At 45.5% G+C, this 15733-nt stretch overlaps 1 protein-coding gene across 5 annotated transcripts in view; it reads right to left on the bottom strand.

The window, feature by feature from the left end:
* Nucleotides 1-15733, bottom strand: part of furinb (furin (paired basic amino acid cleaving enzyme) b) — a 77419-nt gene that overhangs the window by 15194 nt on the left and 46492 nt on the right. For 4 of the 5 annotated variants that reach the window (XM_076991745.1, XM_076991746.1, XM_076991743.1 and 1 more), the window contains 6 exons: nt 14576-14704; nt 14095-14171; nt 13832-13975; nt 7639-7727; nt 6801-6973; nt 5331-5543 (listed from right to left, as the gene is read on the bottom strand). In XM_076991745.1, the coding sequence (XP_076847860.1) occupies nt 5331-5543; nt 6801-6973; nt 7639-7727; nt 13832-13975; nt 14095-14171; nt 14576-14704 (825 nt within the window). The remainder of the gene's footprint in view (nt 1-5330; nt 5544-6800; nt 6974-7638; nt 7728-13831; nt 13976-14094; nt 14172-14575; nt 14705-15733) is intronic. The other variant, XM_076991747.1, reaches the window with a different exon arrangement.

The following is a 15733-nucleotide window of genomic DNA, read 5'->3' as shown; positions in this document are numbered from 1 at the left end:
TCCATTTACCAGCAACAGCCTGTTTGAAACCAGACCTCTTGTTGATTGAGGTGCCTGAGGCAATAACTGAAAACTTCCAAGGTTCAGCCCTCTTGGACGGGGTCTAATTGAACAGAGATGGGGGGTCTAGACTAGGCTTTCTGGGCCTACTACAAGCACCAACCAGTGGTCATGAACCTCCAAGGAAGATGAACGTGCAAAACAGACTAAAGCACAGAAGCGACTGTGTTCATGGGTACTCACTAAAGCCAGACTAAAGCACAGAGATGACTGTGTTCATGGGTACTCACTAAAGCCAGACTAAAGCACAGAGGTGACTATGTTCATGGGTACTCACTAAAGCCAGACTAAAGCACAGAGGTGACTATGTTCACGGGTACTCCCTAAAGCCAGATTAAAGCACAGAGGTGACTGTGTTCATGGGTAATCACTAAAGCCAGACTAAAGCACAGAGGTGACTGTGTTCATTGGTACTCCCTAAAGCCAGATTAAAGCACAGAGGTGACTGTGTTCATGGGTAATCACTAAAGCCAGACTAAAGCACAGAGGTGACTGTGTTCGTTGGTACTCCCTAAAGCCAGATTAAAGCACAGAGGTGACTGTGTTCATGGGTAATCACTAAAGCCAGACTAAAGCACAGAGGTGACTGTGTTCGTTGGTACTCCCTAAAGCCAGACTAAAGCACAGAGGTGACTGTGTTTGTTGGTACTCCCTAAAGCCAGACTAAAGCACAGAGGTGACTGTTTTCATGGGTACTCCCTAAAGCCAGACTAAAGCACAGAGGTGACTGTGTTCATGGGTACTCCCTAAAGCCAGACTAAAGCACAGAGATGACTGTTTCCATGGGTACTCCCTAAAGCCAGACTAAAGCACAGAGGTGACTGTGTTTGTTGGTACTCCCTAAAGCCAGACTAAAGCACAGAGGTGACTGTGTTTGTTGGTACTCCCTAAAGCCAGACTAAAGCACAGAGATGACTGTGTTCATGGGTACTCCCTAAAGCCAGACTAAAGCACAGAGATGACTGTGTTCATGGGTACTCACTAAAGCCAGACTAAAGCACAGAGGTGACTGTGTTCGTTGGTACTCCCTAAAGCCAGACTAAAGCACAGAGGTGACTGTGTTTGTTGGTACTCCCTAAAGCCAGACTAAAGCACAGAGGTCACTGTGTTTGTTGGTACTCCCTAAAGCCAGACTAAAGCACAGAGATGACTGTGTTCATGGGTACTCACTAAAGCCAGACTAAAGCACTGAGGTGACTGTGTTCGTTGGTGCTCCCTAAAGCCAGACTACAGCACAGAGGTGACTGTGTTCGTTGGTACTCCCTAAAGCAAGACTAAAGCACAGAGATGACTGTGTTCATGGGTACTCCCTAAAGCCAGACTAAAGCACAGAGATGACTGTGTTCATGGGTACTCACTAAAGCCAGACTAAAGCACAGAGATGACTGTGTTCATGGGTACTCACTAAAGCCAGACTAAAGCACAGAGGTGACTGTGTTCGTTGGTACTCCCTAAAGCCAGACTAAAGCACAGAGGTGACTGTGTTCGCTGGTACTCCCTAAAGCCAGACTAAAGCACCGAGGTGACTGTGTTCGTTGGTACTCCCTAAAGCCAGACTAAAGCACAGAGATGACTGTGTTCATGGGTACTCCCTAAAGCCAGACTAAAGCACAGAGATGACTGTGTTCATGGGTACTCACTAAAGCCAGACTAAAGCACAGAGGTGACTGTGTTCGCTGGTACTCCCTAAAGCCAGACTAAAGCACCGAGGTGACTGTGTTCGTTGGTACTCCCTAAAGCCAGACTACAGCACAGAGGTGACTGTGTTCGTTGGTACTCCCTAAAGCCAGACTAAAGCACAGAGGTGACTGTGTTCGTTGGTACTCCCTAAAGCCAGACTAAAGCACAGAGGGGAAGGACCCTTTGCAGCAGTCCCTGAGCTCAAAATGATCGGCTTTTAAGTCAAGGCTTAGACATTTTTATCGGTTGGCTTTTAACTCAGCATGGGAGCTCTTATTGCTGTTTTGTATTACTGTGTCTTTTATTTCTCTGTGCATTGTTGTTAATAATCTAAATGTACAGCATTTTGGTCATTGATTGTTGTCTTTAAATATGCTCTATGAATAAATATAAATAAAAAAATAAATGTCTAATGGTAGCCTAAAAGTTTCCACAGTACTATATGTAAGCATATACATATATACTAGGAAAAATGTAGACAACATAAAAAAGAGAACTCCTTTGGCACTAAACACATCTTGAACTCTTTTGGGGAGTCTTGAAGTGCTTCTGAACGAATCTTCTGGTATATTATACCAGGGTCCGTTCAACTCCCAACAGATGCTTCTTTAGATTAGTTCAGTGGTTCCCAAAGTGTGGGGCGCGCCCCCTAGGTGGGGCGCGGAGCTATTGCAGGGGGGGCGCGGAGCTTGAAAGTAAAACGTGCACATGTGTCAATATTAGGGATGCATCGATTCCGATATTAATATCTGAAAAAATTCTAGATCGGGTATCGGGGACAATGTGACCGATCCATAAAAACAGATCTATTCACTCTAATTCTATGCTTGTATTGCTTGCTTTTCGGAGTTAGTTCAACCTTAATATTAGCGCTGGTGGTATTCCACTTAGTCCGTTTATTTGCTGGTTGACCAAAATAAACCTGGGCTCCAGCAATACTTCACTGTTCATACATGAACTGGTGAGTTGTCCAAAGCTCATTTAATGCATTACTTACAGAAATAAAATAAAGAGCAGTGGTCTGACTCGGTCTACGGCAGAAAGCTAAAAAAAACAATATTCCATACGCGCGCTCAACTCGCTCCCTTAAAGAGACAGTACACATATTTCTGGCCGTTACATGCTTTGTGCTCTGCGTGATGTCTGCGCTTGCAAACTAGCTGCATAGGTATTGCTGTTTCTCTTATTTCATTTTTAATTATATTTATAATTCTTGAACTATTTAAAAGGTTTCTTGCAGTTTATTTTTTTCATGTTTGACCAAAGTTGTGAACCTATTGTTTTTGTAAGTTTCAGGTTCTTTGGTATTATTTATTTTACATTCAGTGTTATATTCGTAATTGCACTGACTGAACAAATGCAAGTTGTGTTGTTTTTACATGTTTTATGTGTGTTTAAGTGTGCTTTACTGGTGCAGAGTTTTCAATAAACTTGTAATTCAGTATGTCTGTGTTTTTAAAAAAATGTTTAAAGTCAATTCAGCAGTTTTACTCTATCAGATCGGTATCGGCAGAGGCGGTCTTTGCATAGAGGCGTGGCTAGGCAACTGCCTTGGGCCCCTCCCACTGCAGCCCACTGTAGGGGCCCCCTGATTAGCTGACTTATTTCTCGCATATTAATGTTGATGGGCCCCCTACCTAATTTCGCATTGAGCCCCCAAATTGCTAAGTCCGCCACTGGGTATCGGATCAGTATCGGCCGATACGAAGCCTCAGATATCTGAATCAGTATCGGAAGTGAAAAACGTGAATCGGTGCATCCCTAGTCATCATGGGGGGGATGGGGGGGTGGGGTGATAGGGGGGCGCAAAAATATTCTTATCTACTAAAGGGGGGCACGGCAGAAAAAGTTTGGGAACCACTGGATTAGTTCTTCATTTCCTGCTATTGTCTATAAGTGTAAATAGAGGTTAATTATTTGACACTGTAGCCTAAAGAAGCTGTTTTTCCGATTTTTAAAAAGGTTTCTAAATATTACATAGATATTTCCTGTATTTACTGGTTATATTCTAATACACAGAGACACAATTATATACAGTCATTACCATCACTAAAACAACAAGTCTAACGGTGGCCTATGAATTGTGCACAGTACTGTGTACATGTATATACACACACACACACACACACACACACACACGTGCGTGTGCGCGCACAGAAGCCATTTTATTACGAACACCTGTACATGTAATTTATCTAATTATCCTATCAGCCAATCATGTCGCAGAGGAGCGATACATGAAATCAGACAGATATGGGTCAAGAGCTTTAGTTAATATTCACACCAAACAGCGAGGGGAGGAGATGCAGACACAGCTGTTGGTGCACGTCAGGCTGCTTTGAGGGAGTTTCATGCAGCAGTATCTAGAGTTCAAACCCCAAAGCCCATTCTCTGGGCATTGTGAGTAGAAACACCTGGTGGGATGAGATGTTTGAGGAGAATGGCCAGAATTGTTTGAGCTGACAGGAAGGCTAAGGTAGATCATATAATGGTTCTTTACAACAGGGCAGAAGAGCATCTGAGAATGTACTCTCAACCATGAGGTGCATGGGTTCCATCAGCAGAAGACCACATCGGGTTGTTGTACTGTCAGCCAAGAATAGGAACCTGAGGCCTCACCGGGCACAGGCTTGCTGAAACTGGACAGATAAAAACTGAGAAAACATTGGCTGGTCTGACGCATTTTGATTTGTGATAGTAGGGTCAGACTTTGGTGTAAACAAGATGAATCCATGGACCTTGTGTCAGTAGCTCAGACTGTTCAGGGTGCTGTACTGGTTTCTAGGCGCACATTGAGAACCCGTAAAACCTGATCAACACTGTCTGACTGCCATGGCATTGACCGGCGTCGGCCAGAGTCTTGGTTCCTCTCAACCAAGTTTCTTCCTCATGCCCTTAGGGAGTTTTTCCTTGTCACTGTTGCCCTTGGCTTGCTCACTGGGGGCTTAGACTCAGATATTTGTAAAGCTGCTTTGTGACAACAACTGTTGTAAAAAGCGCTATATAAATAAAATTTGATTTGATTTGAGTTGTTGACCATGTGCATCCGTTTAAGGCAACATAAAAAAAAAATTATAGCAAGTATTTTCAGCATGACCATATGACGTAATCTGAACCATGAAGTCATCGGGTCTGGATCCACTAGAGAACCTTACAGGTGTGGTAGAGCAGGAGATTGACTATAAATGGGTGGCAGTTACATGGTATCACACAGACCACACAGTTTCTTTTTGTTTTTAACTACATTTCACATTTTTAAATGAGTGACAACAAAACATTACATTAAATAGCTGTAGAACACAGACGTAGACAGTAGCTATCCATTTTCTTCATGACATATTTTAGATTCCTAAAGTTCCTAAATAAGGATGAGTCAGTGCCTTCACGGTGGACTTCCTGGGCACTGCCATTAACATTACTGCATCTTTTATATGAACATGCTATATTAATATATTATCTCACTTATAGTGGCGGCACACATATCCATATGAATTTAATTCGAATGCATTACTGTTCTTAGAACATGAGGGGTGTGGCTTTGCGTATCCGTGGGAACGCGGAGGAGGGTGAGGAGCATGTGCGATACTCACGATCTGTTTCTCGTTGAGGTTCCCGCTGCTGTAGGTGGTAGCTAGCGTGGACGAACAGGCCTCGCTGTACCACGGCACGTTGCCGTACTGCGTGGTGCTGCTAATCGACAGTGTGTAAATGCTGTTGGTGTAGCCGTCGCAGTTACAGCTGTCTTTCTCCCGCCCGCCATTCCCGGAGGCCCACACAAAAATGGAGCCCAGGCCGCTTCGACCCTGGACGACATACGGATGCAAATATTAATGAATCGCCATAATGAAGTCAATGCCCAGAAAAGTTAATCGACATGCTTAAATAATGAATCTTCATGCACATGTTTATATGAGCACACTCTAGTTTTAAGCAATATATTTCACTGCAGCTCTGGCTAACATTATCTGCTTTGTGGCAGCAGCTGACAGAGCTGAAATAACCAACCACCCTTTTGTTGTTGTTTTTTTTCCCACCACAGACACAGTAGGAAATGCTGTGAGAAGAACAAAGTGGTTCAGTCTGTAATATGAGCGATAATCCTAAACGCTGGGCCGGCAGGCTTAAACACAAACTCAGCCAAACTCATTTACATCAGCCTCTACGTTTAAATCTCACCAGGAGACGAAAACTCCCTTTTTTTGCTATGCTAAGACAAATGGCTTGTTGTGGAATTAGGGGCAATGCATTTGCAGTGCAACAGTGGACTCGCCGCGGAGCACAGGTTGGGAAAGGTTGGGAAAGGTCACACAGTGTTTGAGATGCAGATTGTTCCATACCATCGTTCACTATAAATAGGTTTCAGTGTTTGATTTCTGGAGTAGACGCAGTAGAAACAAACACATTGCAGCGGAGGACAGGAATGCAAACCATTGTGTACATCTTTCTCCTTTTCAAGTCCTCTGCTTTTGTATAAATAATTCAACGAACCGAAGAGATGCTGAATCAACATTGAAGCATCATTTTAATTGAAGTCATGGAATTAAAAAAAACAGGAGAGAAGCCAAGGTGTGAGAGTGAGGAGCATAAGAGCTAGACTAACTAGACTAGACATGCTGCTGAAGCTCTGGAAGCATCAGCAGATAAGCTACAGCAAGGAAGAACAAGGAGAATAAGGAGCGATGTGGGCCCTGCAAGGAAGACGCAGGAGAGGAGGACAGATGGGGAAACAGAAGGAATAAGTCAGAATGCTGCCTCATCCTGCTGCGTTTAGGAGGTTGTGTGTGTGTGTGTGTGTGTGTGTGTGTGTGTGTGTGTGTGTGTATGTGTGTGTGTGTGTGTATGTGTGTGTGTGTGTGTATGTGTGTGTGTGTGTGTGTGTGTGTGTGTGTGTGTGTGTGTGTGTGTGTGTGTGTGTGTGTGTGTGTGATCCAGCAGTGCAGTAACAACACGTTTCACTCTTACCTGCAACCAAGCTCTAACAGATCGCTATCATTTCATTACCAGCTTAAAACAGGTCTCTAGTCGTCTACCTGTAAGTTTACCTGATCTGGGAGACTCACCTCAGTGACCCCTTGTAGAAAAGCTTCCTTAGCCATCTTGGCAGGACCATCCACAGTCTTCCCATCATCCTCGGGGCCCCAGCTGGCACTGAAGATGTGGATGTGCTGTGCGTTGAGGCTGAGAGACTGAGCCTCCACCATGTCTGTCACCTCCCCGTCCAACATACGCACACCTACCAAGAGACAAGAGTTAACAGCTACCACAGAAACAGTTGCGAGACAGAGAAAAGAGAAAGAAAGAAAGAAGAGAGTGAGAACAGTGGTACATCAGGAACACGGGGCGAATAGCATTAGGTCGTGAATAAGATGCCACAGTGGCAGACAGGAGGACACTGTAATGCACTCAGATACCCAGAGTCCTTCCCTCCTGATCACAAACACACTGCAGCTGCCAATTATATCAGCCTTTCAGTGCTGTCCCTCCACACACACACACACACACACACACACACACACACACACACACACACACACACACACACACACACAACCTCTATTCTACTCGGACCAATTGTGTCTTCCTCAAGAGATCAAAGACATGCTTGACTGATATCTCAGAAACACCATTAAAATAAAAGTCATGGAATTCATGCCTAGAATATGGCCATTAATTTGGACTGCAGTACAAAACAATACAATTACCCAAGATATTGATAAACAGAGAAGATACAGTTTTTTGTTGACACAGATATCTTTGGGGCAATGGAGATCACTTGGAACAAGCTCACAGGAGGCAGTTGTATAACAGTATTCAATAATACATGGGGAGACAGTTCTGTGCATTCAGACTGCCATATATGAGGATGACATATTCCCAACACACCGTCCCTGCACTCACCCCCGATTCTGGCATTGTAGGCAACTCCCACTCCACAGACGCCATTGTTTGCGGTGGCAGCTACCTCTCCTGCACAGCGTGTCCCATGTCTGGGGGGGGGGAAGAGAGACATGCACTTTATCCAGGACCTTCTTTAACATCTGCTCATCAGTGAGTCCTTCTTCATGCACTACTAACCACATGCAAGTTAAATTCATTTCAAACTGAATTTAATTCCAGATTCCATGACAGCAAGTGACAGCGTGAACAACCACAATCCAGCGGAAGAGACTTAATGCTCGAGTCAGACCAAAAAAAGATGCCTGTGATAGTGCTTTTGTCCCTGTTCCCATAGCAATCCAGACATATGTGAAGGGTGAGGCGGGCACACTGTGAGCTGTGGCATCTCAACACCTTCAGAGCACAGCAGAGCAGAGCCTGAACCTGGACCACCGTAAAACAGCAGAGCCTAATTCAGTGACAGTGACCTCAGTGACACATTCAGTGTGTGTTCTGTTACACTTGCCCCCTAAACCTGTGACAAAGCAGGCTGTGTTTACATGAATAGCCGTAGACCATGGGAAGGATGCTACATAAGGTTTCACTCTTTGAGCTTAATGATTTTAGGCAGAAATGAGATTTTGAATCTGTCTCAGTCAATTGTATCTAATTACTGTGCATTATATGCAAGACCTGGACTCTTACACAGGTTCTAAAGATCTGTTTCTAAAGATAAGACCCATACCTGATTAGGACGCTCCCTCACTTACACTGTCCTTTACTATGACATGCTGTGTTTACCTAATTAAAAACATGGGTTAAATACAGCTGAGTACGTTTAATGCAAGTTTAATATTTCACAGTACTTACTTTTCATTTATTTTTTATCACTCAGGGTTTATTTCTCTCAAGCTGTGAGTGAGATTTGCACTTTCAGTGCTGGCCAGGTGCTGGTCCACATGTTGTGCTTTTAGTATTCTGCAGAGCCAGGTTAGATGGCTTTTTATTAGCGGCTGTCTTAAAATGTACACACATAATAGTAATGAAACGTCAGGATAACAGCACATCAGGCTCGGCATGGCTTGGAGTGCAAACTTGTCAGCGCTTGTGAAACGGTGTTGTGGCGTTCCACAGTGCAACCGGATGACAGTTATCATGACAAATGGATGACGCCTCACACTGGCTCATGAATAAGCAATGGTGGGCTCACGTCACCCCACGCCGTTCGACACACGTCTCACAGCGCGTTAGCCACACTGAGCCCGGCACTGCGCCTTCACAAAGGCAACGCTTTCACCCAAGGTTATTTATATGGAGATGCATGCACACTGGAACCGTCTGCAGGAAACATATGCTTGAAATCTTTCAGTCTACATGAGAGCGTCCTTAGCTCACTTGTTCTGTTTTATTTTCATATTGCACCAAATGATCAAATGACTCATATCACTCTAAGAGAGCAGAATCTGATGCGAGGTACACACGATTTCCAGAGAAGTGGAATGTTGCGGACTGAGGTCCTTCACTTCAATTATGAATATATCTACATATCTTATTACAGAACACTGCGGTTATTCACCTAGAATCTTCATTCATATGAATATATATATATATACACAACGTCATGGCACTAACGGCTGAAACGCCTCTCTGTCTTCTGAGCCTTAACACAAAGCAACAGCTCTCGCTCTGACAGGAGGCAAACATATCGAGGCCAGCCCCTTGGCAACCGTCCAAACACTAAAGCCATCAAACCATCATTTACTCCTGAGTGCAGACAGCAAGTCCTGTGTCATGTCAATTCATGAGGGCTTTCATTTCCAACAGGACAGATAGCAGAGGCTAACATTACTTAATCATTGTGAATTTAGGGCAGAGATGGTGCTTTTAGGGTTTTGTCTTTCTAAAGCAAGCTGCTGTTTGTACAGTAGGGCTGTGCTGAGGCGTTGGCCACCTTCCTATGTCCTGTAAATAAGTTTCACACATTTATTGGCCAGTCCGCTGCCTGATCAGAGACATGGGGCGTCTATAGACTCTGATGCTGCTGACCAGTTACACGCTGGCTTTACGCGCTGGTGTTTTGTGTGGTGCCTAAAGCCATGGTGCACCGTGAAATGACACGTCAGTGGTGCGTTACTCTTCTCTCATTACTGAAACAACAAAGGCGCTCACGTCACAGCCGTAGGAAGACACCACAGGAAGCACACGGTGATCAGCCCCCCCACACCCCCCCCCAGGAGGAGCAGGTGTTGAATACAGGCTCGGGAGCACCAGGATCCTCACCCTGGCCTGAATCAATCATCACCATCTCTCTTCATCCCAAAACAATTTCAAGTGTAAAATGTATCTGAGCAACAATGATGAGAGGTCTCGTCCTGCGGTGCCCGTGTTAGTGTGTCCCTTGCTCCCTGAGGCAGGTGGAGATCGGGTGGAGAGGAAGTGCAGCCAGCCGCAGCCTTCAGCTCTTCCTCTCCTCCACGCCTGGTGGATGTCCACACCCGCCCCTTCATGTCTCCACCCTCTCTTGGCTTGTATTGATATGCTGTATTCATTCCTATGTCCCGCTTTACATTCTGTAATATAAATGATTCCAGTGGCTGTCAGAATCAGAATCCACGTGTAGGGCGGCATCCCTGATTCATGAAAGCACAAAGCACAGGGACTGCAGAATGTCCCGAATAAAGGGATTAGAGCGGTCTCAACCTGCTAAACTCATCCCACAGGCAGTGAAGAAGAAGCCCACATAAAGGAAACAGAGACATAGCAGGAAACAGAGAGAGAGAGAGAGAGGGAGAGAGAGAGAGAGAGCAAGAGAGGAAGAGAGAGAGAGCAAGAGAGGAAGAGAGAGAGCAAGAGAGAGAGGGAGAGAGAGCAAGAGAGAGAGAGAGGGGGGGAGAGGGAGAGAGAGAGCAAGAGAGAGAGCGAGAGAGAGAGAAAGAGAGAGAGCGAGAGAGAGAGAGAGGGGGGGGGGAGAGAGGGAGAGAGAGAGAGCGAGAGAGAGAGAGAGAGCGAGAGAGAGAGAGAGAGAGAGTGAGTTCAGCCCATGTGGGGTAGCTGGGACGTCTTGTCCTTCCCCATTGTCCTAGTAGGATGAGGGGGTGTCTAGCCTCGCTGGAGTGCTGTAGTTGCTGGAGTCACCATGGAGGACTGGGACGATGGGTTTGGGTCATGTGATGGGTTGGGGTCATGTGATGGGTTGGGGTCATGTGATGCAAAGAGAGGTTTTCTGGTTAATGGATTTATTGAACAGATAACAGAGGGATAACTGCACATATCCAGAACCACAGATGCACTGAGACTGAATCAGAAAAACAAGGAACAGATAACGTGGGATATTGGACATTGCCAGAATTGCTCCATGAGGTTCTTCCTGTAGGGGGCAGTTCAATTACCTGAAAACATACACAAACAGGCGTTTGAGCGACACCCATAAGCAAACACTATTATCTCTCTGCCTGTCCTGTGCGGAGATGCTGAGATCCACAGCACAGCTCAGGGTAGTGTGTGTGTGTGTGTGTGTGTGTGTGTGTGTGTGTGTGTGTGTGTGTGTGTGTGTGTGTGTGTGTGTGTGTGTGTGTGTGTGTGTGTGTGGAGGTGAAATACACCCATCTGGAGATACCCTGGTGTAATTTGGTTAGTGAACTGTGTCGATGTCTGCAGCTAACAAGGGCACGCCCCCATACTCTCCCTCTACAATCCTGCCCACGATTACTACCAGTGCCTGTGTTTTTGATGTCCAGAGTGAACACATTTATTACATTGGTTTTACGTTAAGTCTTCAAAGGAGATGTTTCAGGAATATCCTTCGATTCATTTCTGGTGAATTTCCGTACAAAATCAATTGAAACCAATTCAAATTCCTTGTTTTAATCCATCATGCTGTTTCAAGCACAGACATTCTAAACACGCCGGCTGTGGGCCAAGCTGTTCTGGTCAGAAGTACAGAACGCAGCAGCTAAGCAGACTGTGACAGCTGGAGACCTGAGTGCTGGAAGAATCTCTTCCTCTGTGACCTTCGCCACTGGCTCTGAAGTATTGACTCTGCATTATGGAGAAGGAAGCAATGGAGGACAGCTGAGAACAGGACCAGCTCAAACAGCTCGATAGACGCAGGAGATGCTGGATGTCAGGGAGGAGACACCGGGTCGCAAAGGGCTCCAAAATATTGATCCGCACGCAAATTTGAACAGAAGTAGTTTCAAATCTATACAAAACTAGACAAAACTACATAGCATATAAAAAGTTACAAATCAGTTGCCCTTCACAAAGCATATGGACTCTCTCTTTAATCCAAATGCCTTATGAATATATTCATATAATCTCACTGGGAGGTGGGTGTATACATTTCACACAGAAGCTGCGTGTTCACGGCAGAATAACACCACTCATTTGAAGTCATTTTCTCTCTGTTTGGCTGAACAAAGAGAGCTATGCAGCCTCACCGCCACTGACAGAAACCCAAATTTGTTTCTCATTTCATGGGCTCCAATTGATTCACTCGAGTAAAATCGGTCTTGACAGCTAGAGCGCGTGAGCTGTGTCTCACTTCCTGACGACTTTCCTGAGTGCCGGTGAGCTGCGGTTGAGGGTGAGGACCCCCCCCCCCCCCAAACCCCCCCTTCCCGACGCGGCACGCGCCTGTTCTGAAGACAGCGGAGGAAGTGTTACAAGCCTCTAACCAGACACACACACACACACACACACACACACACACACACACACACACCCCCAGGAAGCAGACAGAACAGCTGGGCTGGCTACCTGGGAGATCTAGGAGATGACGGGAGTGGTTTTAACTAACTCTATACCAGGTGTGCTTTAGCTGATGTCTGAGCTCCACTTTTCAAAGGAGATGCTGGTGTCGGGGTTCATCAGTCCTCCCACCCACAGGGGAATTCCAAACAAGAACAAATACATAGAGAAGAACAAAGAAATGATTGAAAAAGGTGTGTGAATGACAGCAGGAAAGCAGAGATTCATGGAAAATCTTCAGACTCTTCCGAACTATGGATTTAAGCCTAATGCATATGGGATTAGGTATAAACGCATAAATGCAGGTGGGTGGGCTGAGAAATAGGCTTTTAGGGGGGAGTGGGTGGTTCCTGTGGTTCCTCAGATTCTGTTTGAGTTTAACCAGTGATTTGAGTTTTGCCTGTGAAATCATGGGTGTATCAGGGAGTCATCAGTGTTTGAATCATCAAACAGGCAGAGTGCACAGAGCAATCTTCATGGTAGTGATGGCAATAGATTTATTGGAAGACCTAAAGCAAAAGAAAGGACCATTCTGAAAGAAAAAAGGAGAAGAAATAAAATAGGGAGTGAGAAAGGAGAGAAAAAGAAACAAATATCCTTTATGGAATGTGAATCTTTGAAGTTCAACAGAAAGTGTTCTGAAACATAATATCACTGAAGTAGCACAGATGAGAGGATATCCTATGAGGATGAAGATCCAATAGGAGGGAGAGAGGGAGAGAGGGAGAGAGGGAGAGAGGGAGAGAGGGAGGAGGGCAGTGACAGAGGGAGAGAGAAAGAAAGACGGAGCGCAAATGAGAGAGAGAGCAGAGAAAGATTGAAAAAAGAGCAATTGAGAGGACAGTAGACAAAGGGAGTGCGAGAGAGAGAGCGCGACAGAGGAGAACCGAGAAAGAGGCAGTGAGAAAGAGAGCAAAAGAGGAGAGTAGAGATAGAGTGAGAAAAAGAGAGAGCAAATGAGAGGAGAGCAGAGAGAGGAAGTGAGAAAGAAAGCAAAAGAGAGGAGAGCAGAGAAAGAAGAAATGAGAGAGCAACTGAGAGGAGAGTAGACAAATGAGTAAGAGAGAATGGCAGAGGAGAAGAGTGAAACAGGGAGTGAGAGAGACACAGAGACAGACAGAGAAACAGAAAGACAGAGAGACATTTTGACAGAGAGAGACAGACAGAGATGTAGAGAAAGATAGAGAGGTTAATTGCTGCCGTGTTGCTGCAAGGCATGTGACTGACACACCCAACCTGAGGGAAGGAGAGAGTGAAAGCAAAAGAGGAGAGAGAGAGAGAGAGAGAGAGAGAGAGCCAAAATAAGACGCAGAAGAGAGAGATGGCGGCGAAGGACACCCCCTGCCAAGGGACCCCAACAGCACATCGCCTCCATGACACTTATGAGATTTCCTCCAGAATGAATCTTTCATGAGAGCTTTTATGCAGCAGCATTCTGGTGCTTCACAGAGTTCATAAAACTCACCTAATGAGGTGACATCCAGGCTTACATGGGCATACATGGTAAACAAATCGCGAGGCAGAGCCGGTTTTCATACGCGAGGATGGATGTTCTGGTGCTCGTGTAATACCGCGTTTATGTTTGATGCATCTGCCATGTGATGTCATGCTGCAAAGCAGAAACATGTGCTGCATCTTCATAATTCACAGGAATGTGTCTGTCCGTGTTGTAATTACAGCCACTCCGCTCTACAGGAAGGGGCGTGTGTCCATCATGGCCACGCCTACCTGTTGTCATTCAGCTGTGTGTATCTGGGCTGGGGGTCTGGATCTCTGTCATTCACATCATAACTGGCATCTGGATCCTGGAGACACAAAATCACAATGTTCTCCCCTTGATCTCCACTACAGCTTTACTAGGAATGTACAGATACATTAACACAAGTACACAGATTACGGGAAAACACAACATAAAAAAACACCAAAGCATTTAAAACAACAACAACAACAACAACAACAACAACAACAACAACAATGCCTTTGTGAAAACGATTCTGAGCTCACGGTGCTGAAGTAACATCACATTAGCACTGAGGCACTACAGCAACCGCCAAAACCAAACAGCACCGTTTGTGAGGCCACTCACAAGAAAACCACGTGGGCCGCTTCACGTGGAAACGTGACCTCATCCCTAACATGGAATAATGTATGATGTCTGTGGTAGAAGGTGAAAACAGCCTCACGCTGACCCTGATGTTGGGAGACTCACGTAATTCTGGGCCAGGTCGGGGTGGTCCTTCTCAATCCCGTCGTCCAGGATGGTGATGACGACTCCCTTGCCGGTGAAGCCCTGGGCCCAGGACTCCTTCACATGCAGGTCCCGCCGGTTGGGGTTGTACTGCCAAATTAAAGGCAGACTTTAGACGACAGCTGGCAGACGGCAGGGATTAGAGCTCAGGCACGTGTGCTGCGTTCGGCAGCACAAAGACGAGGCTGTTATCTGGTTTCTCTTTGGATTCACACACTGAAGAATATCTGGGCCAAACACAAGAGGGAAAATAAAACACCAAAGCAGATCTGTGGATTTCGATGAACCCAGCAACCAGAAAAAGGAATGAAACAGCACAAATGGCAGCCATGCGGGGGACGGGGTGGTGTGAAGTCCTCCACCACTGGGCATCCAGCTCCTTATTACAGATCGTACTTTCATTTAGTGTAGAGGACACATGAGGGAAGACCACACTACACACACACATACACACACACACACACATGCACTCACGCACACACACACACACACACACACACACACACACACACACACACACACACACACACACACACACACACACACACACACACACACACACACACACACACACACACACTCACACATTACACAAACAGCCACAAGCATCTATCACAATGTCCTTTGTTTATCTACACCACTGTGCCGCTCTGCTTCTACACAGTATACTGTACCACACCATAAGCTGTACATCAAATTGACAGTAAGCTTTAAATGTAGCCATGCTGAGTTGATTTTAGACTGGGGAGTCTTTGTTTTTAAACATGACTTAAAAGATGGTTTATCAGTATCTTGCTGAATTCGTAATGGTAGTAGGGCTGTAATATCATGACTACTGATTGATGTAGAAAATCTATGCGTAAACCAAATCTCTAAACGTTACCGTGTGTGAGGGGAGTGCTCCTGCTTCTGACGTGATCACTTAATTGCTAACGAGCTGAGTGAAAATACGTGTTTGCCCAGACGCCTTCATTCCCAAGCAGATTGGACACAACTTCTACTTCATTTAAAACACGCAGGGCAATTGCAAAATAACTCAGTGGCTTTTCTGATTAGGAAACTGGGAGGTGATATGCACCGGGGTGTGACACACAGCTGTGTGAGCACATGAACACCACC

This window comes from Brachyhypopomus gauderio, unplaced genomic scaffold (assembly GCF_052324685.1).
Source record: "Brachyhypopomus gauderio isolate BG-103 unplaced genomic scaffold, BGAUD_0.2 sc85, whole genome shotgun sequence".
Lineage (NCBI taxonomy): Eukaryota > Metazoa > Chordata > Actinopteri > Gymnotiformes > Hypopomidae > Brachyhypopomus > Brachyhypopomus gauderio.
The sequence above is the reverse complement of the archived record's forward strand: the minus strand, read 5'-3'. Positions and strand labels throughout refer to the sequence as shown.